Below are 24,947 nucleotides of genomic sequence, written 5' to 3'. Positions count from 1 at the left end.
ACGCCAAGACACATCGGCAACCACAGCATCCTATGCCCCCCGGCCCGCCAATAACCTTTACTGAGCAATTAAGTATTCAACGAACCTACATGCATGCTTTTGGAATATGAGAGGGTGCAGAGTCAGGGGCCAGAGAGAACGTACAAAGTCCACATAGAAACAGTTTCCACCATTCTGCTGTCACTTGTTCCATGTGGTGGAAATATGCCATTGGTTTTGGGCGGCTGGCAATAATCATGTGTTCCCACTTTGATTACCAGGCACAATCACGATGGGAAGTTGCAATGCAATCAAAAACCAAGCAGTTAGATTCTGATTATTTCCAACAATTCAATACAATAGAGAGGTCAAAGGGACTACATTTGAAAATCTGAAAAAACAACAACACAAGCAGAGAAATTTAACTACTACCCAAATGAGTTTTTTCATTATCATGTCACTTCAAGGTGTATTCAAAGACAATTCAAAGATGTTGAATTCCTCCGTATCTACTGTTACATATTTAACACGGATCTAAAGGTTCAAGAGCATTCCATTGCTTTTTTTATAATCCCGAGTCTGTTAGTGTTGAGCGAGGGAGTGAAAACGTCAGACTTGCCAACAAGCTGTGTAAGCAATGGCAGGAGCTTCACTAATTGAAGAAAGAGTTTTGGATTTAGTACTGAACCAGAAGCTAGCCTGCCTTTTCTCTGCAGTCTGGAAAAAAAAAGGGGACCACACAACAGCATACACAGCAAGGCTGTTTTTGTAACACTATTATCTCAACAGAAGGCCAAAACAATTTCCTCAGATGACATAAAAATGAGGGACACCAAGCAAAAGTCTTTCTAAATTCAATGAATGAGCTCATAATTCAAGCTGTGGTTTTCTGAAGAAGGAAAAAATGTATTGTTAAACTAACAAACAATACAAACGAGAAGAAATGGCTTTAATTGTTGAACAAAACTAAATAAGCAGACACACTAACAGAAAAACTCATCGGTGGAGGCTGGAGTTAGTAAAATAGAGATTGATGATTGAAGATCAAAACATTTTTTTCATTGTTTTTCACAGTTGCTACAGAACAATGATTTAAAACATTAAAGTGGAGGAACCATGCAAAAACAATTTGAGAAGAGAAAAAACACTTTTGCTCTGCACTTGTACAGTCTATATTAGAGAAATGTCTATTGACGTTGTAAAACAAAGTCAAATAATCAAGCGTCCATCCGATTTCCGTAGCTCTTGCCCAAAATGAGGTCTGGAGTCTATCCCGAGCTGTATTTCGCAAAGAGTTGGACGCCAGCACAAAGTAATCGATGAGCGTGACAATAAATTGTGCAAGACATAAGAATGAATAAACATTGGTGAATATATGGAGCCCTGTTTCAAATAACACAGCCCAACCACAACAAAAGTGCATGCAACTCACAATTCAATTTACTGATTCTATTAGCTTTAAAAACCCAACTTTCAATTACGACTTCTCGATAATTGAGGCTCTAGAGAAGGGTTGTGAGGTGTCTGAGCTTTTTTTCCCCCTCTTATTAGAGGACGAATCAGCGTAAATGACCGCCAGGTGAAAAAACAAGAGGGTAGAAGAAAACAAAGTAGCTCTGGAAAGGGAAAAGTTGAGAAACGAGGACTCGGTGGAAAACGATTTAAGAGATGACGGCGGTTCAGTGATACAATAAATCCATAAATAATGGAAGTGTCAAGGAATCTGTGAGCAAAATATGATCGAAAATGACGTGAATCAAAATGGGGCTCACTACTAGCTGTCTCTCATACATCCTGCTTCTGTCAACCTATGTCACATATTTTCCTCTGGTTTTTCTTTTCACAGTTCTACTCACTCAACTCCCCTTTCCTCCACTCCCCTTTTTCTCTACATTTTGCTGATCGAGGCTAGAGGAAGTGTTTTTGTGCGCAGACTGCGGCTGACTGGAACTCTATGCCGTCAGCTCCAGAAGCTGAAATTTGAGGAGCTGTACATTATATGTTCCAATAGAGCAACAGTTTCTCTGAGGGGAAATAATGGGGGCCGTGGTGTAGGGGGGACTGCAGTGATTAAGGATTGGAAGAAGAGTGAGAGGAGGGTTTTTTAAGAGAAGCACTGCTCGGTATTACAGTCATGAAGGTGGTCCCTCTGGTGGTCTCCATGCAAACTGAAGAGTGCTTTTAGAAGATGTAGAAGTGAGAGAGAACATACTGTACTTTCCCAGCCAACATGTCCCATTGGCCCCCATTTGAGGTAAATGTGGGCTTCTTGGATACAAAATGGGCTCTGCAATTGGGGTCCATGCGGGTTCCATCTGGGCTCTGAGGGCATGAGCTTGAAATGGTGGGTGCAATCAGGGTTATTTATGGACTATGTGGACATGGGTTAAAACTGGTCATCCACACCTCGGTGCCATGTCTCAGTAAGGGCTTAATGGGCATGTATGGGTTGCAGTCTGCTCAGTGGGTATGGGTCAGAACTGGTCAATCCAGTCTGGGTCTGTTATGGGCTCTATATGGATGAGTATGGGTTAAAACTACACTATTAAAACTGCTCGGTTAAAAAGTTAACCCGTCTAGGAAGTTGGGTCAATCACCATGTCCATCACTGGTGAGATATTCTTAGAACAGTCCTGCAGGATATGTAGTGTTTGGGGGGGGCTATATGGTACCCCTGAGAACCACATTGGTGAGTAGTAGTAGTGGTAGCAGGCTAGCATTTGCATTGTCCTTGTTCCATAATAGATAACTGTAACAATAATAGGAAAGGCAAAGTTTTCATAGTATGATAGCACAATTCATACACAAGGGAACTCAATGCACATAAGTTTTTTTATGTGGATTATTTTTTACATTGCAGTAAGTCACCCCGGGCTGATGTGCATTGTGAATATTTCCCATGAATTGCATTTTAGAATCGAGCTGTTTTCGATTGCTGTGTGTGATTGTGAAAGTTGGCCTGTTTTCATGCTGTACAATCATCTCCTCTGTTTTATTTATGGATCAAAGACGAGGTTCAATATGGTGCACAGCTGTTTTTAGGAATGGGGTTACTGACTGTATGCTGTCATGCCGAGACAAGCCAAACCACAACAGTGAGTGAGGGGAAGGAAGGAAGGTGGAGGATATTAACAATTTCAAACATTTGAAGGTAATAACGCAACTACGCCACAAGAGCGCAGCAAACGGTCAGTTATGGGAGGAACTCTAATGTTACTGTAAATGACCTTGACAAACGGTTCAGTGCAGGGGTGGCCAATTATTTTCGCACCTGAGAAACTGGCAGTGAAAATAGGATCCAATCCAACTTTCTGGAAGATCATGTACCAAAAGAAGGTTTCTTTTGCAGTTGGATTGTTATAATTAGGAATTATGATAAGTGGTCATTAAAATTGCATCTTTATACTTTGACAGTAATTTTATGCACCAAATATAAGTGGGAAATAGAATAGAATTGGCACTGATGTATAATTTGTGAACATTATTGTTGTTAGGGGTAGCCCATGACTCTCATGAGGAGAAGCGATTCAGAGAATGGATGGACGGATGGTAATTGTTAGGCTAAATCTTGTTGGCTCTGTTTCCTCCACTGTGCAGGAAATAATTAATATTCGGACCAATATTCATTTTTGTTAGTCAGTTTTAAGGGGTCTCAAAGGGTAAAAAAATGTCACGAAATATAATGTCCATCTGACCATTTTCTGAACCGCTTCTCCTCACCAGGGTTGAAGCCTATCCCAGCTGACTTCGGGCAGTAGGTGCAGGACACCCTGAACTGGTTGCCAGCCACATCTGCATTGTGAGGCAGATGTTCTAACCAGTCAACCACCATGCCATAACATAATAATTTAATATAAAACAGTTTTACTGGATTACTGTAGCTACATTAAAATTCTGAAATACATACATAACAAATTTCCGCTCACTTGCACTTTTGCAGAGAGGGATGGAACACATGAGACAGGTGTGCTACTTCAGAGTCAGACTTTCTGGTATGTAATACCAACACCCAATGATTACCTCACCTCATTATTAATATGAAATTGGACCAATACATAGGCAGAAGATTAAATTTTACATCCTACATTGCAACTGATTTGAGTTGGCCTAAAGTGAATATAATGCAGCACAAGCATTTTTGCAGTCAACAGTGTAAACAGTACAATTGTATGTTTGTGGTGCAAAACAGAATTTCATATCTTACGGTATCGGTCCATTTTCTTGACCACTTGTCCTCATTTGGGTAGCAGGTGAACTGGAGCCTATCTCAGCTAACTGGGCGAGAGGTGGGGACCACCCTGTAAATATCTTAAGCAGCAAAGAGCACAATAAAAACTAAATACAAAAACATATACATATATACCGTATTTTCCGCACTATAAGGCGCACCGGATAATAAGGCGCACCTTCAATGAATGGCCCATTTTAAAACTTTGTCCATATATAAAACGCACCAGATTATAAGGCACACCTTCAATGAATGGCCCATTTTAAAACTTTGTTCATATATAAGATATATACATTGGGCCCGTGGGCCGGACTTTGGACACGCCTGCTGTAGTGGCTCAATATTGGTCCATATATAAGGCGCACCTGATTATAAGGCGCACTATCAGCTTTTGAGAAAATTGGAGGTTTTTAGGTGCGCCTTATAGTGCGGAAAATACAGTATATCAAGTAGTTTTTTTCTGCTCGAGAGATTGAAGGTGCAATAATACACAAGACACAAACTTAAGCTATTATCATATGAATCCTCATTTTGTGCAGATAACATTTTGTGCAGGTGCCCTTGCAGAAAATGGCATCAGCCATGCAACACCCGCAGCAGTGTTCAGCATGCCGGGGAGCAAAGTGCGACACACAATCATTGTGTTTTTGCTGAGTCATTCCGTCCTGCATCGCTCTACCTGAGTACCCATTTATAAGCTGCATTAGCCCATCACCAAGACTACTGAGTGACAAAGCAGGACGGCCGCACGTTGTTTCCTTGCGTGCATGAGCCATGTGGCAAGGCCGGAGGGGAGGGGTGTGTCCCGCAGAGTGCGGGGAAGCTTTTCCCTCTGTTAGTAACCAACAGCACTCAGAGCACCAGCCGTGACTTCACTGCAGCAGCAGTCAGTCAGCCTCTCTCTGTACTTAGTGGGCGAGACACACTACCCTGTCTGTCCCCTCCTCTTTTCCCTCTCTCTGTATTCCTCCTCTCTCTCTGCATTTCCAGCAACCAGAGCTACCCTCCTCTCCTCCTCATCACTCTGCCACTCCTGCAGCATCGATCTCTGTTTGAACGGGACATTGGCCTGCAACTCATCCATTGATTCTGCATGACTGTCACAAAGGTAAGAGATGCTATGCTGTGTGGCTTAATTGTGTTTCAGGATGACTCCTATGATATTATTGGTTCGAGAGCGTGAGCAAGGCAGAGTCGGTGTTGTGGTGTTGTGATTGATGAAGCGAAGTGGGTGAAGATGAGTTGCCAAGATGGTTGCAGGTGTTTACACCTAACGCTGTAGTTATGATACAACGGAAGGATGGTCGTTTCTCATCAAGTTTTCATCACCATAAACTGTTTTGCCCTTTAAATCCTTAAGATACCCTTTCAAGTCTGCAAAGTTCGGGTATTGTTTGCATGCAATGTAGATGCATCCTTATTTGTATTGCATTCAAACATCCACTTTTTCTAATACTAGCTACTGTGTCTGTGGATGAAACTCCAATATATATAATCCTAATAGCTAAATTATGGAATGGGGACTGACCGACTACTTACGGATGATTGGACTCTGAAAGGCAAGTGGTGTGAATCTTGTTTCCTATAAAACACCATTTGGATTTTTATGGAAACATTCAGATGTCTGGACTGAATTTGCGAAATTATAATTGCAATTAATATTTCTTAATATGAGCATTATCTGCATTTGTGGGTTAACTTTAATTTCGCTTGGGGATGTGGACTGTATATGGGCCTTGGGCTGAAGGTTACCTATTCTGTGAACAAACAAGTTTGGTGTTAGGCTGAAGTTGAGGGCAGAGGCAAGGATCCCTGTGGTCAACGAGTGTGTGTACAGTTGATCTGAGTGTTTACGTTGAACCAAGATTGCGGTTTGAGCTCAAGACTGCAGCAGCAGGTTGAATCCTCTTAATCAATTAACAAAGTGAGAGAAAGACAGAATGTCACACAGGGAAGAGTGACAGGAAGACAGATAAAGCAAATGAGCACACTTACACCCAGGAGAAGAATTACCCTGGACTAAAATAGATGCCCTAGTGTAGACACAGGACGATGGCCTCAATTGCTCGTTCCTGTATCGAATACCTGCAAGCTGTACACACAGAAATGTTCGTTTGAAGATTTAATTGTCTAGCGAAACACATAGACACATACTCTGCAACTACAAATTATCTTCCTGTGTGTGATCGTGTGGGAGGGCTAAGAGCTGCTGCTGAAGCGTAGGTTCTCTACTATAACAACTGAAATAGGAAAAGGCCATGTGCTCTTTTGTTAGAGAGGAGCTAATGTCAAAATCCGACTCCAGACAGGATGTGAATTGAATTTTTCTTATCTGTTTTGTAAAACAATCAGGCAGCTGGCCCAAATTTAGGATGGAGGTAATATTATTGTCTAAATGTTGATGAGTGGGAACAGCAGGCAAGATGAGAATAAGCTGTTTTCAAGGCTCTGCCTGCCAACAGCGGAGAAGTCACCTTGGGGCAGGATGCAGGATGCAGGACTAGTGCTACCATGCTGACAGTGCTGAATGACCCTCCATCCCTCAGCTCAGCACATACCGACAATACAGCAACACCAGATTTATCCTCCATGATGATTTTCCGTTAGAGAATGTAATATTAGGAGGACACTGCACGGGATGGCACATATTGCATTTCAAGAGGTACTGTAACAATCCCCTACTCTGAAATTGCTTTGAAAATGAAAATCAAAAAGATATTGACTTGACAATCTGCCTTTTAAATTGGAATTGTAAGAATGAAAAAGTGAGACTAATAAGAATGACGACTCAATTATTAAACACATCAACGACTGATGGAGCCAAACTTTAATGGTTCGCTTGCTTATAATGTAAGCTAAAATGTGTCCATTTGAAGCAAAATGAAGTAACTCCCTCCACATACAAACACCGTGAACACGCATGAGACAAGCCTGATATTTCATATTTGGTCCATATTGGTGGATTACACGCAAGACATGATGGGCATGTTTGTGACAGTCGGTACATGACCCAGTTACAGGGCTGAAATGAAAAGCAATGAAATGCTTGCTTCGTCCATCCTTTTCTAAAAACGTCTTATCCTCATGTCCACTGTCCGCAAAACGGACTGTTTCTTCTCTGGGACAGAATGCCCATCACTTCAGAATACATACATATGTTTGTTTCCAGTCCATAACAATAAAAAATAATCTGACGTAAACCAAAAGAATAGAAAGTGAATGAACTCTCTTGTGTTTCAGTAGCAAAATAGGTAGTGCCATGAAAGTAGGTCATTACTTATTTAATTCCATGACCCTTGACTTCAAACGAGGCCTTACTTGGTTGAGTCGTCAGACAGGAACTTAAGCTCTTTAACCTCGTAAGACTGACACTTTGGTCCACTTTCTTTGGGTTTACAGCTTGTTGCTATCAAAGCGTGCATGATAAATCAAAAACTACTTTGTTCGAAGCTAACAAGGTGGTTATTGCCATTAGATTAGGGTTTATACAATTAAGTTCCAGACGTACTAAATAGTGATCCTACAAATATATCCAGAGTCATTAAAATGAAAATTATACAATTATACAATACTATTTGGATTGATTTGGCAAAAATAGTAATATCCTATGTCTATAATTTACATAAATACCACTTAGGCTAAGCCCTCTAATGGAATAGAAAAAGGACGGACGGAACACCGCTGAGCAGTACTAAAATAAAACAGACCTTGAGTATGGTTAGATCTAAGCCTACTTTATTGATTTCTTCTGAATGTTCAATGTATGATTTTTTTTCTACTGAAGCAGAAATAAGATAAAGTGTTTCCTTGATTGCAATGCATATATACAGCATGTGGTGCCATGAGAATGTTTTGGGCACAACTGTGAGTCGGCGGATAAATAAAAATAAAAATCTGTAGGTGGGCAGATTTCCGCTAGTTTAGTCTATTGGAGATCCTGTGACACGAGTGAAAGAACCATTATCCTCTTTTATGACCTAAATCTGTGCAAGTGCGTGTCGCCATCCTCAAGGTTTCTAAATAAAACCCCGCAGCTTGCATCTGGTACCTTACGTAAGACTAAAGTGGGAAGAAGAACCCCATATGGTGTTCCCAAATTCTTTTACTAAGATCGCGTGATAGTTTCCTCCATTAAAGGCTCCCTTTTGTGCTGATAGTTGCGCTCAGTTATCCTCCTATCTTGACATGATGAGCACAACAAAACTTTTCTGAATTCAAAAGTGTTCCCGGAAGGCTGTCTGACTATCGTCTGTCTGCAAATCTCTTGTGAGGGAATTTGGGTATTGAAGGAATAAAGGGGCCAAATTGTCATTCATGTTGAAACCAATTTCTGTTCATTTCACAGCTTTTCAGAAGTGTAAGAAAGATTTGTGGTCAGCTACTGGCACAAAAGGTTGCAGAGAGTTTGAAAGCTGTGATCTGTACAGGAAATGGTCCAGTTCTTTTGTGAAGGGCATTACAGAGAGACCAGTGTGTTATGACTGACAAAGTAGATGGGGATGGACATGACAGACTGACTGTTTCTTCTTTTACTCTTCTAAACACAATGGGGAAATCTTGCTAAAATTGAAGAGTGTCCATTGTCAATCATAGCGGCACTAATGTGTACCCTCCTCTTTCAAGAGCAAACCATCACTCATCCATCTTTCTTGTTCATGAAGGATGATTTAAATCATTAGGAATGAATAATGAAGGTCCTTGCAAATTGCAAACAGGGTTGCAGTTGTGGCTAAAAAAAAAAAAGTCAAAGTACCTGGCTAGCAAGATTTGTGCTTAGATCTAAAATTTTTGTGTTTCTCTCTTGAGCTTCTTTAGGGTAATTAGGTTTCAGGATCATGTTTGTTTCTAGTCTATATCAAAACCCTAACCAACTGCCTGAGATCGGAAAACCCGAGACATATTTTAGCTTTAATCCTCAAATTAGGAGGAGTACCCTTGAATAGTGATTAGAGAGTGGGCAAATACAGTGTGCTCGCCCTTGGGGGAAAAAATGCATGAGGTCCTCCCTCTCGAGCATAAACACAGATGTTTACATCCAAAGTTTCATATCCATCCCAGTGATGTGAATGCCGTCTAATTCAAAGTAGCTTTCCAGCTACTGGGTTTGTAATTACATCTCAGCAAATAGCCCAGTTATGATGCCCTTCTGATGACATTCACTCATATGTGCTTTGACAGAGTTTAGAAATGTTAAGCCTCTGCTAGTTACTGTGAAGATGTTAAGATTCTTGCACCCTAATTAATATAAGACAAATTCTTTTGATATGTTGCTGCTTGAGCTTCTCATAAATTCTATTCATATTATTTTTTAATCGATGCTATAAGAACATGACCACGGAAAATCTCAAAGGTCTTTGCTTAAGGTACGTCACGTACGATACATCTAAATGTCATTTGATTTAGCCAAAAGGCTATTGACAACTTGTTTACATGCACACACTCGTTCACACACTGGCACACAATAATCTGCAAGCTAAATCATCTTTTCTTGGAATTCGAAAAAGATCACCAGTGTAAGAGATTAACAATACTAAATCCAGAGTTAATCTTCCTGCCTGAAAAGAGCAGATATGTAATCGAAAGACACAGTTGTGCAAAAGGGAAGACTAAAACTGAGAGACAAAAGAGGGGGAAAGGCTAAATAGTTGTGAGAAAGCCACAATAAAGATTTCCATACCAGAAGACATTCCGATTTCATGAGCTCATTGCCTGTCAGAAAACGTCCAAATTGCTCACTTTGTGGGTCTGCAAAATCGTACATTTCAAATGTGCATGAAAGGGCTCAAGTGCATTTCCATATGAGATGGGGGAAGCCTCCAATTGGGATGTCACTTACTGGGAATACAATATCATTCAACCACATGCCGAAAGCCTTCACGTTGTGACACCGATGGACTTGCCTTTGAATGACTTGAACTAAATGTGAAACGCATTCAATGGAATGGTGTGTTACATTTCTTTGTTTTTGTGTAAAGTGGTTGTACACTATTTGCATTTGGTAGAGGGGGAATCATTTGTTAATTTGCATTATTCCCTTTCTTTTCCAAATAGAATGGCTACAGTATGTGGTATAAAATATGAAGTTAGGTATGAGAATGTGGCACATAGAAAGAGATTGGAGGACATGAAGCAGTTCTAATTCAACTCAAACCCAAGCAACGGTCTTACAGAAAGTGAAATGTTTTTAGACTTTCAGAGAAACCAATGTCCTATCTTATCATGACGCTAGCATTTATAAACCAGGGTGGCTTTTCTGACACTATTCATGGCAACAGTTGAAGATGCACTGATGGGTTCATGCAAAAGCTGCTATGCTGCTGATGGACAATCAGGCTGGTTCTCTCCCTGGAACAGTCGTTGCCAGAAAAGTCTTGTGGAATCTACATTATTTTATCCCACATCTCATTCTCTCACAATAGCAACGCTGTATATTCTACTGTGATGTCATTTTGCACATGCTTATGCAACATCAACTTGGATTTGCCTAGCGTCCAATCGCCAGCTTTTTTTTCTCAACGTCTGGTTTGGTTGTTGACCATGATTTTCTTTTTCTTGTTTGACTGCAGCAAGATTTAAAAAGAAATATACAACACATCTGAACATACATTATGGTCTGAGCTACCAGCATTACAAAGCTGAGTGAACATTAGGGAGTGCAGTGTTGAGTGGGGAAAGGAAAGAAAATCAATGGTGAATGATCCTGCCGCCCACACACACGCATGCACGCATGCATGTGCACACACACGTACACTGAAGTTCAATCAGGTCAAACTCAGCCCCGTATTATGCCGACGGGCTCTGATAGCAGTGTAAATATAGATATTACCAGGTACTTTCTAAGCAGCACATAATACAATAGCTTTGACTTTCTTCAGCTTCCTTTTACTCTTTGTGCTTGTTTTTTTGTGCACACAGAACATGTTACACAAACCTATCACTTCCTTTAATGCAAGCTTAGTTGTGTTGCTGCTTTAAACCACAGCTTCAGCATGAGTTTTGTCAAAGCAGAGTTGCCTAAGGCAAGGCTAGTTGAAGGTTAACAGCAAGTTGATGAGATCATGATCAGTGTGTCAGCAATAGTCAACTCATGCCTCATCTACAGACATTATCATCATCTCTGTGAGAGTTTATAGGGTGTACTGTAGGTCTCAGGTCTGGACTTCACATCTAAAGCACTTGATAGCATCATCCAAAAGGGTATAACAACCACTAAAATAGCAAATGTAATATTTGTCCAAAGGGTAATGTGAAATGAGGCTCCCTGGACTGTACTGTGGAAGTCCAGTTGACAGGATGGCAATAACAGATCAATGCAACAGACTGGAAAGCTGTGCATGAGTGACCTTTTAATAGATATACAATATCTAACAACAGTGCACAAAGTCAATCACTTTTCTATCATGGATGGTGCATAGGAAACTGCAAAAAAATTAAAATGAAGCTGAAATATAAACATACTGTGTGTGCGCAAGCCTTACATTGATAGGAAAATTGGGATCCGACAGCATTAGCGCCAACTAGAGCCCTCAGACTGCAGAATGGGAAAGTCTTGTCCGGGCAGATGGTCTGGCGCCGGACTTTGCCATGTTTACCCATCTGTCTGGTGAAGTGTCTTCATTCTGTCAGTCCATCACTCCATCTTTCCAGACAGTGATGGTTGTAAAGAAACATAAAGTGAAAGATGAGATGAGTCAAAGAAAAGAATGAATTCAGATTGAGCTCAAAAGTGTTTGATCGATGAGCTAAAGATAAGAATATCCAGTCCATCTTGTTGCTAAAATAGTAGAGCGATTTTTTTTTTTTTTTTTTGGTGCGCTGAGCCTCCCAGATTCCCAATTTGACGACTAGGGACTAATTTGTGACTACCGTATTTTCTGGATTATAAATCGCTCCGGAGTACGAGTCGCACCAGCCTTAAAATGCATAATAAAGAAGGAAAAGACATATAAGTTGCACTGGAGTATAAATCGCATTTTTTGGGGAAATGTATTTGATAATATCCAACACCAAGAACAGACATCTCATCTTGAAAGCCAATTTAAAATAAAAATAGAATAGAGGCAACTCCAGGCTGAACGGTACGGTATGCTAACGTTACATGAACACATAAACAAGGAACTGAGAACGTGCCTGGTAACATATTAAGAGTTATTCAAATAACTATAGCATAAATAACATGCTGACAAGTTTACCAAACCATCTGTGTCACTCCAAATCACTAAATCCAGTGAAATCATCCACTTTTAAACAACTCCGCTAACTCCAGAGGTAGAAGATGCGGCGCTTCCTCTTCTACGGTGCTTACGTCAGACTCATCGTCAGTTGCAGAAATGATCACCACGGGCCCTCTTGTAGTTTAGTGTGAAAATAACATGTGAAATGATATAGAAATGTGTTAATAATTTCACACATAAGTCGAGCCAGAGTATAAGTCGTACCCCCGGCCAAATTATGAAAAATACTGTGATTTATAGTCCGGGAAATACGGCACTAATGGTAATCTTTTCTTTCAGCAAATGCATTTCCGGAACCATTTGACAAGAGAGACTATACTGTATATGAAATTATATTTGGTGAGGATTTCAGATGGGTCAAAAATACGAGAGTAATTTCACCGAACAATAGCCCTCTTTTTTTCCTCTGTGGTGATGGATGGCTTCTTGGACAGTCATTCTTTGTGTGCTGTGCAGGACGTCATTATTTCCTGTCACAACTAGGGACAGCTTGAATCCTGAAACATCATTAACTCTGCTTCGGAGTCTCCTGGAGTTACTTCCTGTTTTTTTTTTTTTTTTTGTACAGCAAACAGAATAGTCCAAAAATGATGCAGAAAAGATACATTATTTGCACCAAAATAAACTCAGTGCTGGATCTTATCCTTGTTCTGATTGCTGATATAAATACAGAGGTAAATGGGCTTGCACTTTTCTCCCTTTAGCCATTGAAGCACTTGAACACATCATTCATTTAGTGATGACAGCAACAAGGGCAACCAAAGGTCCAGCTTGCCCAGGAACTACTTGACATAGACTGATGATCGCACTCACAGCCTTAAAGTACAATGATGGTCACTCCACTACTAGAGCCAAGAGTGAAATTTTCTCTCCAATAGGGCACCTTAAAAGACGTGCTACTTTTGAAATAGAAGAGTGAAAGTGGTCAAGTCGCCCGAGAGGGACAAGTCTGAAATGCATTGACTGTGCAAAAAGTTTGATAACCATACGCAGCCAGTTCCCAAGGCAGAAAACTATTCCGGCCAAATGGTAACACTTCCTGTGTGAATGAGCCCATTTCACACTGTGCCAAAATCTGAATTTGGCTAAAAGAGTGACAGCATTTCTCTTTGTGAGGTTTAGTCCTTACTGCGAAGGGAAGTTGTGATAAATCACTGCATAATGTCACTGTGAGGGAGAAGAGGCAAGCCAAAACACGACACTGGGCCTTGCTACATTTAAATGACCCGAGGTATTGACATGCTGTGGATTTCTTTTGTGTGTCAGATGAATGTAGGATGTCAGATGGTCAAACTGACTCAGTTGGGGTACCCCTGATGATTGTTTTGTTTTCCCATTTGAAATAGCTTAAAATCTTTTGGGTGATGTTGATGTGGCTGTTAAAGGTTACACATCTTTTTGACAATTTGGTTAATGTATTTAATTACATTGAAAAATACATCTTAGGGAATGTGTGACTTTTAAAGCTGTTTTTATTTTTTAGAGGGGAGGGATATTAACTTGCGCTGTTCGCCCTGTGACAGGGCCTAAATGTCTTAAGAATTTCAAAGCATATGCAATCATTTCACATGGATTTAACTAAGCGCCACAAATTATGAAGCCCTCTTTAGTGGGGAAATATGACAAATTCCCATGAGCAAGCAGCAGAAGTCATTTGGATGAATGCAAATTTCTAGTGATGCACTGTTGACATAGTTTAATACAATTCTCCAGGGGCCCACTTAGTTGAAAGATTACTACTTCAAATCAGTCAAATGAGTAGAAGTGCGTGCTTTGTGAAATGTCAAAGGGCTACATTGATACATGAAGCCATGTTAACATTTAAAATGAGATGGAGGAGGTTGACTTTGGCAAACATTTGCAGTTGGTTATTATAAAAAATAGATGCTTTTCCGGGGCTATAATGGTGACTCTCCTCGGGCTGGAGCAAGCAGAGTATGTAGATTTCAACGGCTGACTCAATAAAGAAGGTGGATGTCTGACATCCGAGTGTATCAAAGCAGCTTTGTGACGACAGTATGGATGTGAAATACTGTGCTTGAGTGCATGATTTTCATTTTCCCTTCATAGTAGATCATCAACTCAAAGTGCCCTGATCAGAACGGCTTGAAATACTGAACAACATTGAATTTGTGCGCCTCACAAATCTTAGATCGCCTCAACCTTTAAATGTAACCAAGCCATTTTATTAGTCGCTATCTGACAGTACGAGAGATCATCCGTCCTTTCTCACATTGATTATTTTTACCACTTTGTGTGACTATTATCAGACGTACACAGATGGGACAGCCCACCCTGCAACTGTGACTTTGTTTGATGGAAAAGATTTCAATCATGTCTACTTCAAAAAAGATTCTCAAAGGACAGTGAAACATTTCTCCATGTGAGCTATTAGAAGTTAAGACATTAAAAGTGTGCCAATTGGGTGTGTTTGGAGCAGAAGCGATATGTAGGGGATTCTACAATTCCAGTAGAAAGGTGTGAAGTTTACACCATCCACCCACACCTTTGGTGAATGTGCACACATCACAGCTACAGGTGAATAAACACAGCTGTGAGAGAAGCTTGTGTGTTTGGGCTGGCATCTATGTGTGAATTAATTTCTGCAGTGGCTGTAATGAGTAAGGCATTCAGTGAATTTATGTACTTGCACATTATAATTTTAACCCTACTGATCTTTTTCAGAAATTGTAAAATTACAATGACTCTAGGTTGAAGACAACCAAAATATATCCTACTAAAGTTGTCTGGTCAGCTCAATTGCCAATTGTGAAACAATTTTGCAATTAACTTTTCACCCAATTAAAATCTTAGCTGTAGGTTTATTTTGTTAGCATTTCGTATATTATACAGTACCGTATTTTCCGGACTATAGGGCGCATCTAAAAACCCAACATTTTCTCAAAAGCCGACAGTGCGCCTTATAGTCCGGTGCGCCTAATATATGGACTAAATTCCTAAATTTAAACTGGCCCGAAGCATTGTGTCATGAAATCAATCATAAGTGGTCAGCTGAAGACTATGAATCATGAATCAGACTAAGATCCAAAGACTATGGATCATTATTTTGTGATTATAAAGTAATTTGTTGCGTCTGAAGTTGAAATAAAAAAGATAAAATGGAGAATGATTTGATTTGGATTAAATATCTGACATGATGCATTAATGGTGCGCCTTATAGTCCGGTGCGCCTTATATAAGGACACAGTTTTAAAATGGGCCATTCATTGAAGGTGCGCCTTATAGTCCGGTGCGCCTTATAGTCCGGAAAATACGGTACATGTGTTTAATCTCCACTATGTTCTTTTGATGTTAGATGTCATGGCGCTCGTCCTACCGAAGCTCCAAGTTTCGAAATGTCTACGGAAAGGTAGGCAGTCGGGAGCACTGCTACGATGGAATCCCCATCACCAAGAATGTCCACGACAGCCACTTCTGTGCCGTCAACTCCAAGTTCCTGGCCGTGGTCACTGAGAGCGCTGGCGGGGGCTCATTCATCATCATTCCTGTTTCCCAGGTAACACTCGTTGGTTAGACTGGATGCTACATGGGGAATGCATTGTAACTGAATTTATCTCTGAGGCCCCCAGACATTGCAAAGCAACATATGATTTCATGTTGCTTTGCAATGTCTGGGGCGGTCATAGAGACAAATTCAGTTATGATGCGTTGTTGTTGGGGTTTTTTTATAATGAGGAAAAAAGGAAGAAATTAAATGGATGGCTTTCTCATGTTCAGACATTTGAGGAATGACATCAGCATTTTTACAATCAGAGCGTGAGCAGCTCATTGGCACTTTTTAGGTTTTGTATGGAAACTGTCATTCATTCAGATAAAAGACAAAATTGTAAAATCCATCCATCCATCCATTCATCCATCCATGCATTCGCTGAAAATGCATAGCGAAGTGGCCACTGTATGTTAAGGTGCTTCTTTGAATGGAGAAAAACAGATGTAATCCAAGTTATGTGGCCATTCGTTTCAACAGATTCCAATTTAATTCAAGTCTCAAGATAAATCCGACTTTCACTTGCACATCAAGATCAGACACGGTTTCACATGTGCTAATTCAGACATTTTGATGCCTGTTAAAAACATACGTATATAGTCATCCAAAATAATGGAGAATTCAGTCCTGTGACAGTTTTGAGTTTCATTTTAGTCTACTTTTAGGTTTCTTATGTATGTCCATATGGTTGCTCATTTGTCACCACTTAAGATTCTGCAGTTTTGCATGTATTTTGAATTCACAATGAATGTGACTGAGTAAATGGATAATTATTTCAAAACCTCACTTGGATTTCATGGGAAATGACACAGGTCATCACTTTTTCTGCAATCCCCCTCCCCACCCTTGTCCCTGAGATGTCATGGGAATGATGACAGACGTACTAAAATACGTAAGTCGTTATACAGAGTGATACAATTGACTGACATGGGTTGGTACTGTAACTGCTTTAAGTCTCCAAAATGTGTTAATACAAAAAAAAAGCTTTTAGTGCAACACCATTTTTTTCCTCTCCTGATGCTGACACCAAGGTTATGTCCTTCATTGAGGCTGACATATTATGATGACAGCCACCCCTCAGACAAAACCACCAACAGTGTGTTGCCAGCACCACCTGGTGCACCCAGGGACCCAGAATGTAGAACATTGGATCACTAACACCTGAGACATGGAGTCTTTCACCCACAACATGGCGGCGGTGTGCCCACCTATTGTTTTGCTTCAGAGACAAGCAGCTGTGATGCTTTTCCACACTGAGGAGCAGCAGCATGCCCGTGTCCATCTGATAAACTACAGCAGCAGAATAGTAATTAACCTCCAGAAGCATGACTCATCATATTCCTTTTAGTCTAATTAGAAGTGGCTGGCCATGTGGGAGACTGAATATACCTTGGAAGATTTATAACCTGCTCTGAAAAGAATTGCAGACTTTTTAAATTAGAATGTAAGAATATGAAACTATGAAATATGAAAAAAACTATTTCTCATGGTGGCTTTCAGTGAGGATGATGATTAAGGAATGTTTAATTCAAAACTGAGCTCCTTTAGAATTCTGACTTAGCATCACTCCCATAGACCTCTGTCTTGTCTTTATATTATAATAAAAATGTCTTCCCTATGAAATACTTTGCCATAGAAGTATTAGAATGCATTGCGATGGACACTGTTGCATGTTTTCACTGTTGTGAACTTTCCAATATGCTTTTACGCCATGTCAACTTTGATAGCGTGTTAGGGTTGATGCTCTTTGCTTCTAATAAATTTTAATAACATAAGTGAGGGTACTCGACAGACTGTCAAAAAATGTGCCATGCTCATTCTCACAGTTCAGAGAAGACAGTACATATAATGATACACACACAAATGGAACAATCACAACCCTGATTTGAGCGAATGTGACATAACACAAATCTCTCTGGAATTAAAAAAAGGAGGTCAGTGGACTAAAGTGACATCAAACATTTATGACGTCACTCACATCAGTTTACCAGTGCCTTATTATTGTAGCCCAGTGCCCCGCAGTGGTCACAATGCGTTATTGCAACAACAAGTCTCCCACAGTTTTTTATGTGGATTTTGTTTTATTTTCACTACCGAGAGTACTTAACATAAATGAGTACACTTCCCAAAAGATTTCTTGGAAAACGTATTTGATAAGACTAGAAAATAATGTACTCATTCATTTGTCATGCATTGGAGATATCTGTATTGTGCATGTATGACCATGAGAAAAGCAAATATCCATCTTTCCCTCTCTTCAGTCAGGCCGTCTAGACACTCACTACCCAAAGGTATGCGGGCACCACGGCAATGTACTGGACATCAAATGGAACCCCTTCTTTGAAAACATCATAGCTTCATGCTCGGAGGACAGCTCGGCAAGTGACCTTCACCACTTTTATTTGATCCTTTTCATCTGATTGTTATAAAGCATGCTCAATTCAAGATTTCCATTTTGTCTCTGGAGGAAATTAGTCCCAGATATTAAAGACATGCAAACGTTTATGTGGAACACAATCTCTCCAGTCCCCATCATTCCCATCTTTGCCTGATTTAGCAAGTGTTAAACCGTATTATGCCTTTTTCAAATGCCTTTTACTGGTTCAATTCTTCTTGAAGGTACTGTATCTAGTTACCTGAAAGGCATTTAAGGAATGTACATTTTCTAACTGCTCACTCACAAGCATCTTAATACACTGATTGATCCTGCCTATGATTTATGTGATCTTGCACTTCAAACCTTAGATTTATATATTTATAGATTTATATTATTGCATAAATCCGAAAATCACATCACAGTGAAAGCATGATAATGTAGCATATTGTGCTATGTAGTAGTTTCACAGATGATGAATAATCCCCTGTGGTCATGATGGTGCTTTCAGACATAACTGTAATCCAGTTTAATCTAAAAGCCAAGTCCTACACTTAATAGGGCATCTCAGTTTATATCATAATAAAGACCACAGAATAAAATGGGCCCTTCTCTAATAATAATAATTCACTTCTTGGTTTGTGTTTCTATTAGCCTGTCTCATGACGCAGTTTGGCATGTGAATATGACAGGTGCGAATATGGGAGATCCCGGACGGCGGCCTGCGGCGTAACATGACCGAGGCAGTGCTGGAGCTGTACGGTCATAGCAGACGAGTGGGTTTGATCGAGTGGCATCCTACCAGCAGTGGCATCCTATTCAGCGCTGGCTATGATTATAAGGTATCACGTCATACTGCATTGACAACACACAATATATCCACTATGCAGTCATAAAATCATTTTCTTTTGACTATGCATAGAGGAAACAAATAAAATCCCAAAATTGTATTCCTTGTTTATTTCTTCCTGAGGACAATTTTTTAAAATGCACTTGGGCCTGCACACCAGAAAAAGGCAGACACACAAATATTTAGAGATAAAAGTAATTTTGTCATAGGTGACATGGCATGACTCCTTGCTGTGTCTTGCTCCAAGTCAGCAAAAAGTTCTCTCAGATGCTCTAAAACTGCAATGCTGACTAGATACCGTATTTTCCGGACTATAAGGCGCACCAGAGTGTAAGGCGCACCTTCAATGAATGGCCCATTTTAAAACTTTGTCCTTATATAAGGCGCACCGGACTATAAGGCACACCATTAATGCATCATGTCAGATTTTTAATCCAAATCATTCTCCATTTAATCTTTTTTATTTCAACTTCAGACGCAACAAATTACTTTATAATCACAAAATAATGATCTATAGTCTTTTTGATTCATGATTCATAGTGTTCAGCAGGCCACTTATGATTGATTTCATGACACAATGGTTCGGGCCAGTTTAAATTTAGGAATTTGGTCCATACATAAGGCGCACTGGACTATAAGGCGCACTGTCGGCTTCTGAGAAAATTTTAGGTTTTTAGGTGCGCCTTATAGTCCGGAAAATACGGTACTCGCAATGATTTTTTTGTTGGCATTTCAAAAATGTTTACATGAGTGGAAAAGTTTTCCCTGCCTCCACACATTTTGTCTGGGATATACTGGCTGGTTCGTACACACTGATTAAAAATAAATCAGCCAGCGCAACTCCTCTCAGGTTAGGTAAATCACATTGCACACGCAAAATTCATCAATTTACTACATACATCCACATCTTGCAAAAAATTAAAATAAAAAAATAGTTTGAGTGAGACAATCCTGGTTAGTCGATCAGATTCCACATTTGTTTGCATGTGCAATCATGTTTGTGAGTGTTTTCACATGTTCAAGCCTGTACTTTAATAAATCAAGATCTTGGTCTTTTGCCAGAGGCCATTAATTCAAAGATAAGCTATCAAGTCCACTCACATCCCTTTCCGTCAGATCCTGATCTGGAACTTGGAGATTGGAGAGCCAGTAAAAATGATTGACTGCCATACAGACGTCATCCTTAGCATGTCCTTCAACACAGATGGCAGCCTGCTGGCCACCAGCTGTAAAGACAAGAAGCTGCGAGTCATTGAGCCGCGCTCTGGCAGAGTTCTTCAGGTAAGTTAGACAAAATGATGGTAGAAAAGCCATTTAAATTTTCAATAGTACTTGGAATTAAAATGAAAACTGATCCCCAATTAGGATTGTTGTAGTTTTTCATGCAACAAAGAAATTACATGGTGATTAGTTAGAGCAGGTCCAACACTTCACTCTGCCATTGTGTTCCTCCTCCAGCAAGCCAGCTACAAGAACCACAGAGTAAACCGAGTGGTATTCCTGGGCAACCTCAAACGGCTGCTCACCACAGGTGTCTCTCGATGGAATACACGTCAGATTGCTCTTTGGGATCAGGTCTGCTAAACTTCCGTATGGCGGTTTCTAAGTGCGAGGAGCAAGCGTGGGCATGTCTGCCTGAGATTGCATCAATATGTGGTATGTTGATCTTTCCCAGGAGGATTTGTCCATGCCAGTGATGGAAGAGGACATAGATGGTCTCTCAGGATTGCTGTTTCCTTTCTATGACTCGGACACTCACATGGTGTACCTGGCAGGCAAGGTTAGAAGATCCCACTTCTGTCTCGCCCTTGGGTGTTGCCCAAAGAATGGGTAGTGGAATACATATCCTCAACTTTGACAGAAAAACAAAAATTCCAACCCACTCACTAGTAGTAGACATGGGATCATTCTGGGAAAGATAGTGGTGGTGATGAAATAAAAACCATGGAATTTTTAGAAATGCATCAGAAACCTTTAAAACGGTTGCTTCATTCCTCTACCTCCTATGTATATCTTCCCTCAAAGTTGTACTGATAGAGCATTCAAGACTGCAGTAATTGTTTTCATTTCTGTTGGTTCGCTTCAAAACGTTTGACAAAGGAAACGTGGAAAACGGTCAACAGCGTTCAGAGAGTGGTTACATGCCTCTGTTCTGTTCTTGGAGTCAGACTCAAAATGTCAACTATTGGATTCAAAAATATTGTATAAGCTCATACATTTTATCAAGTTCATTTTTTTTTTCACTAGGGAGATGGCAACATCCGTTACTTTGAAATCACTACAGAAAAACCATTCATTCAGTACCTAATGGAGTTCCGGTCCCCGGCCCCACAGAAAGGATTAGGTAAAAAAAAACTTCTATCTACTTCGTAAGAAAAAAGTGACTTTGGAAAGTAAAAAGGTTTGATCAAAAAGTAATGAAAGATAGAGTCACGTCAAACTAAACCCCAATTTGTCCAGTTCTGCTTTCACCTTTATTATGTCACTCTTCATTACAGGCGTGATGCCAAAGCATGGGCTGGATGTGGGAGCTTGCGAAGTGTTCCGCTTCTACAAACTGGTCACCCTGAAGGGCTTGATAGAGCCGATTTCAATGATTGTACCAAGAAGGGTCCGTGAGAATCCCAAGGATCATCGTTTTCGAACCCTCTGCAATAATAGCAATTTTCAAATGAATTCACTCAAAACTGATTTGATGTATCCGTCTTACAGTCAGACACATACCAAGAAGATATTTACCCAATGACGGCGGGAACGGAACCTGCACTCTCAGCTACAGAGTGGCTCAGTGGCATCAACAGAGGTAAGGAACACTTTGGATTTAAAACTCATTGTTTGTCAATGTTCTGAGTTTGTGATCTATGACATCACTGCATGGATTCTTTTCTGCAAACAGACCCTGTCCTAATGTCCCTGAAGGATGGTTACCACCGACCAAACAAGTTAGTGTTCAAGGCCCCAGTAAAGGAAAAGAAAAACGTGGTCGTGAATGGCATCGACTTGCTTGAAAACATACCACCCAGGACAGAGAATGAGGTAGAAGATAATTCCCAGATTCCCAAATAGGCTGTTTTTGTCTTAATGCACACGCTTCTCATTTATTTCCTGTTACACCCCGCCACACGCACACTGAACATGCACTACAAAATGAGAGCTTAGTCTCAGAAAATAGAACCAAATAGCAAATAAAACTGCGTATAAACAAGCATGTTAAAGATAACATCTATAAGACCATCTCCAAGCAGTTTATGTTCCTGGGACTACAGCTGCACATATTACTCGAAAATTTAAGATCCATGAGACTTAGCCAACCGTCCAAGATGTGGCTGCTGGAGGAATATTCTTGACAAATTAAAAAGACAGATAATACAAACGCTAAGAGCCAGAACAACCTCAGAAGAAATTAAAGGTGAACATCAAGTTACATCAGCGTCAGATCACAGTAGCCTTTGTATGTGGACTTCATGGGAGATGACTAAGGAGGACACCACTGTTGAATATAAATCATGACAAAAAAAATGCCAAACTGCAAGTTGACAAGCCACAAAACATCTGGAAGAACATCTTATGCACAAAAGAGACATAAAAGGAACTTTTATGCAAAATTTACCAGCTCTATGTTCATAAATGCATAACTAAAGCATACTAAGAAAAGAACATTGTTCCTACTTTGAAACATGCTCGGAGGCTGCAATCTCCAATGAAATCTCAAGACTATAAAGGATGAAAAAATGAGCTGCACAGTCAAAAAGCTGGGTCCCAGGCGCATGACATTAGTACTGCAACAGGACAAAGCCCCAAAACACAGGCAAAAACAGCCAGTACGAACAAAAAAACACGGTATAAAACTTCTGTGGAAGGAGCAGAAACGTGTCTGCAGAAAGCACCCTCCAAACCTGAGACAACTGGAGCAGTTTGCTCAGGAAGAATGTGCGGTATTGGTATTGACCATGCTTGTTTGACAATTTATCTTCCAGATAATTCTGTTGAACTGCGATCTATAATATAATTATAATGAACATTCCTAATTTGCTATCTCTTTTTTGTCTCTTTCCAATGCAGCTCCTGCAGATGTTCTTTCGGCAGCAGGATGAGTTGCGGAGGCTGAGGGAGGAGTTGAGCACTAAGGACGTGCGAATACGCCAACTGGAGCTGGAACTCAACAACATGAAGAATTTGAACCCCAACAACATTTGACCTCTGACAAAGCCGCCTGCTTTGCCTCTAGTTTGGACCTCCAAAAAGCTTTGGAGCGTTCCTCCATGTTTGACCTTGTAACTCCTGCTGCCCTGCCTCACTGAACAATTTTTTTTTTATTATGGTACATTAATGTTGTAATAAAGGCAAATATGTTACGCAACAGAGTAGGAGTGATTGATTGTCACACTGAGGGAAAGATCGCAATCAGTAAAATGTTATTTTAGTTATGAATTTATTGGATTGATAAAGGTGATGAATGAGTGCCCATTTTTCTTCCATTCATTAAGACTCTTCTCTTACTTGCAGCCAATAGGTTCTCCCCCCAAGTGCTAACAAGCCATTTTTTATTATCAGAGCCAAATTGGTGGACTAAATGCAATTGATGCATATTTTTCATCAAGGCCTTAAACAATACTGCAGCTTGTCTGCAAGGAGCTACAGCATCATCTCAAAATGGCCGACATGTACTTGTGTCTATTACTTGTATTATGACTGTTCAAATACGAGGCGAGTCAGTGGGTAACAAGCAAGTACATGTGAACCTTTGTTTTGTAAGGGAACTTTTGTTGAAACTTATGTATTTGGTTTCAGGGCTAATTACTATTTATTTGTTGCTTTTTTTTTTTTCTCATATTGTTTATGACGGTGACTGGGCAAGTAATGATTGTCATAATTGATTTTGCTGAATGTTTACATGTAAATGTTGCAGGATTGTTGTGGAAGTGACCCTTTAAATGGTTTTTGACAATGACACCATAACTGCAGACAAGGTAGATATGTTTATAGGTAGGTATTATATTCTCAAAACTAATTCCTTTCGTTGTTAACTACAGTGTATCACGGTTACTATAAGCCATGTTGACTACAAGTAAATGTCTAATTTTGCTCTGCCTCTAATAGTAAAAAGACATGTATGCTAACTTTAAACCACATGTTGTAAAAGCTTACATAGTGTTCTCCTCTTTTGACTGAATAATAGCCATAAAACTTGTTTTTTCTTGGCAATTATTAAACATTTTCAAACCGATCCTGTCATTCATGGTTATGGAAAGAGGAAAAGTTACATTGGTTACAGTATATGTGTAACACGAATGAAATGTGAACCTCCAATGTGGTTTAGTAAAGGTCGATTCTTCTATGCAGTCTGTAACTTTGAGCACTTCTTGTGTCAATGACTGTTTTTGCATTGCAGAATCCTATCGGTTTTCGAAACTCGCATTATTTTAGGCTGGAGTATAAACTCAAACGTTCATGTACAATTATCCAAATTTAAACATTTTTTTGGTGTTGAATCAGTCTCTAACTATTGCATAATCCAGTGAGATCCAACACAAGAGCTAAATAATACACCGCATTACATTATAAATGAATAGGTGTGTCAGTGTGTCACAAAACTGATCAGTGTTATCTTTTATTAAACCTCATTTAATTGTACAAGGGGTTGACTGTAATTTGCTATGTAGCCAGTTACCCCTGAAGAGCTGCATGAATGAATGGGAATATACGACACGGTGACATTAACATTATACAGGCTGCATGTTCATCAGATTTAGAGATGAGGAAGAAATTGATCA

At 40.0% G+C, this 24,947-nt stretch overlaps 1 protein-coding gene across 1 annotated transcript; it reads left to right on the top strand.

The window, feature by feature from the left end:
* The first annotated feature begins 5,047 nt into the window (after nucleotides 1–5,047).
* Nucleotides 5,048–24,515, top strand: coro2ba (coronin, actin binding protein, 2Ba). Its single transcript, XM_088371126.1, has 12 exons — nucleotides 5,048–5,315; nucleotides 15,758–15,958; nucleotides 18,211–18,327; nucleotides 19,016–19,165; nucleotides 20,290–20,454; nucleotides 20,632–20,748; nucleotides 20,849–20,953; nucleotides 21,421–21,517; nucleotides 21,672–21,784; nucleotides 21,886–21,976; nucleotides 22,070–22,209; nucleotides 23,236–24,515. The coding sequence occupies exons 1-12, from the start codon at nucleotides 5,301–5,303 to the stop codon at nucleotides 23,368–23,370; spliced, it is 1,446 nt and encodes a 481-aa protein (XP_088227252.1). The 5' UTR covers nucleotides 5,048–5,300; the 3' UTR covers nucleotides 23,371–24,515.
* Nucleotides 24,516–24,947: the final 432 nt, after the last annotated feature.

This window comes from Syngnathus floridae, chromosome 3, assembly GCF_059516105.1.
Source record: "Syngnathus floridae isolate MCC-2025c chromosome 3, RoL_Sflo_1.0, whole genome shotgun sequence".
Taxonomy (NCBI): domain Eukaryota; kingdom Metazoa; phylum Chordata; class Actinopteri; order Syngnathiformes; family Syngnathidae; genus Syngnathus; species Syngnathus floridae.
This window is presented reverse-complemented; position numbering and strand designations above follow the sequence as displayed.

Coding starts and splice junctions, on each gene's coding strand:
- coro2ba (XM_088371126.1), top strand. Junction 21,977..22,069: donor GCTCAGTGGCATCAACAGAG/GTAAGGAACACT, acceptor TTCTGCAAACAG/ACCCTGTCCTAATGTCCCTG. Junction 22,210..23,235: donor CACCCAGGACAGAGAATGAG/GTAGAAGATAAT, acceptor TTTCCAATGCAG/CTCCTGCAGATGTTCTTTCG.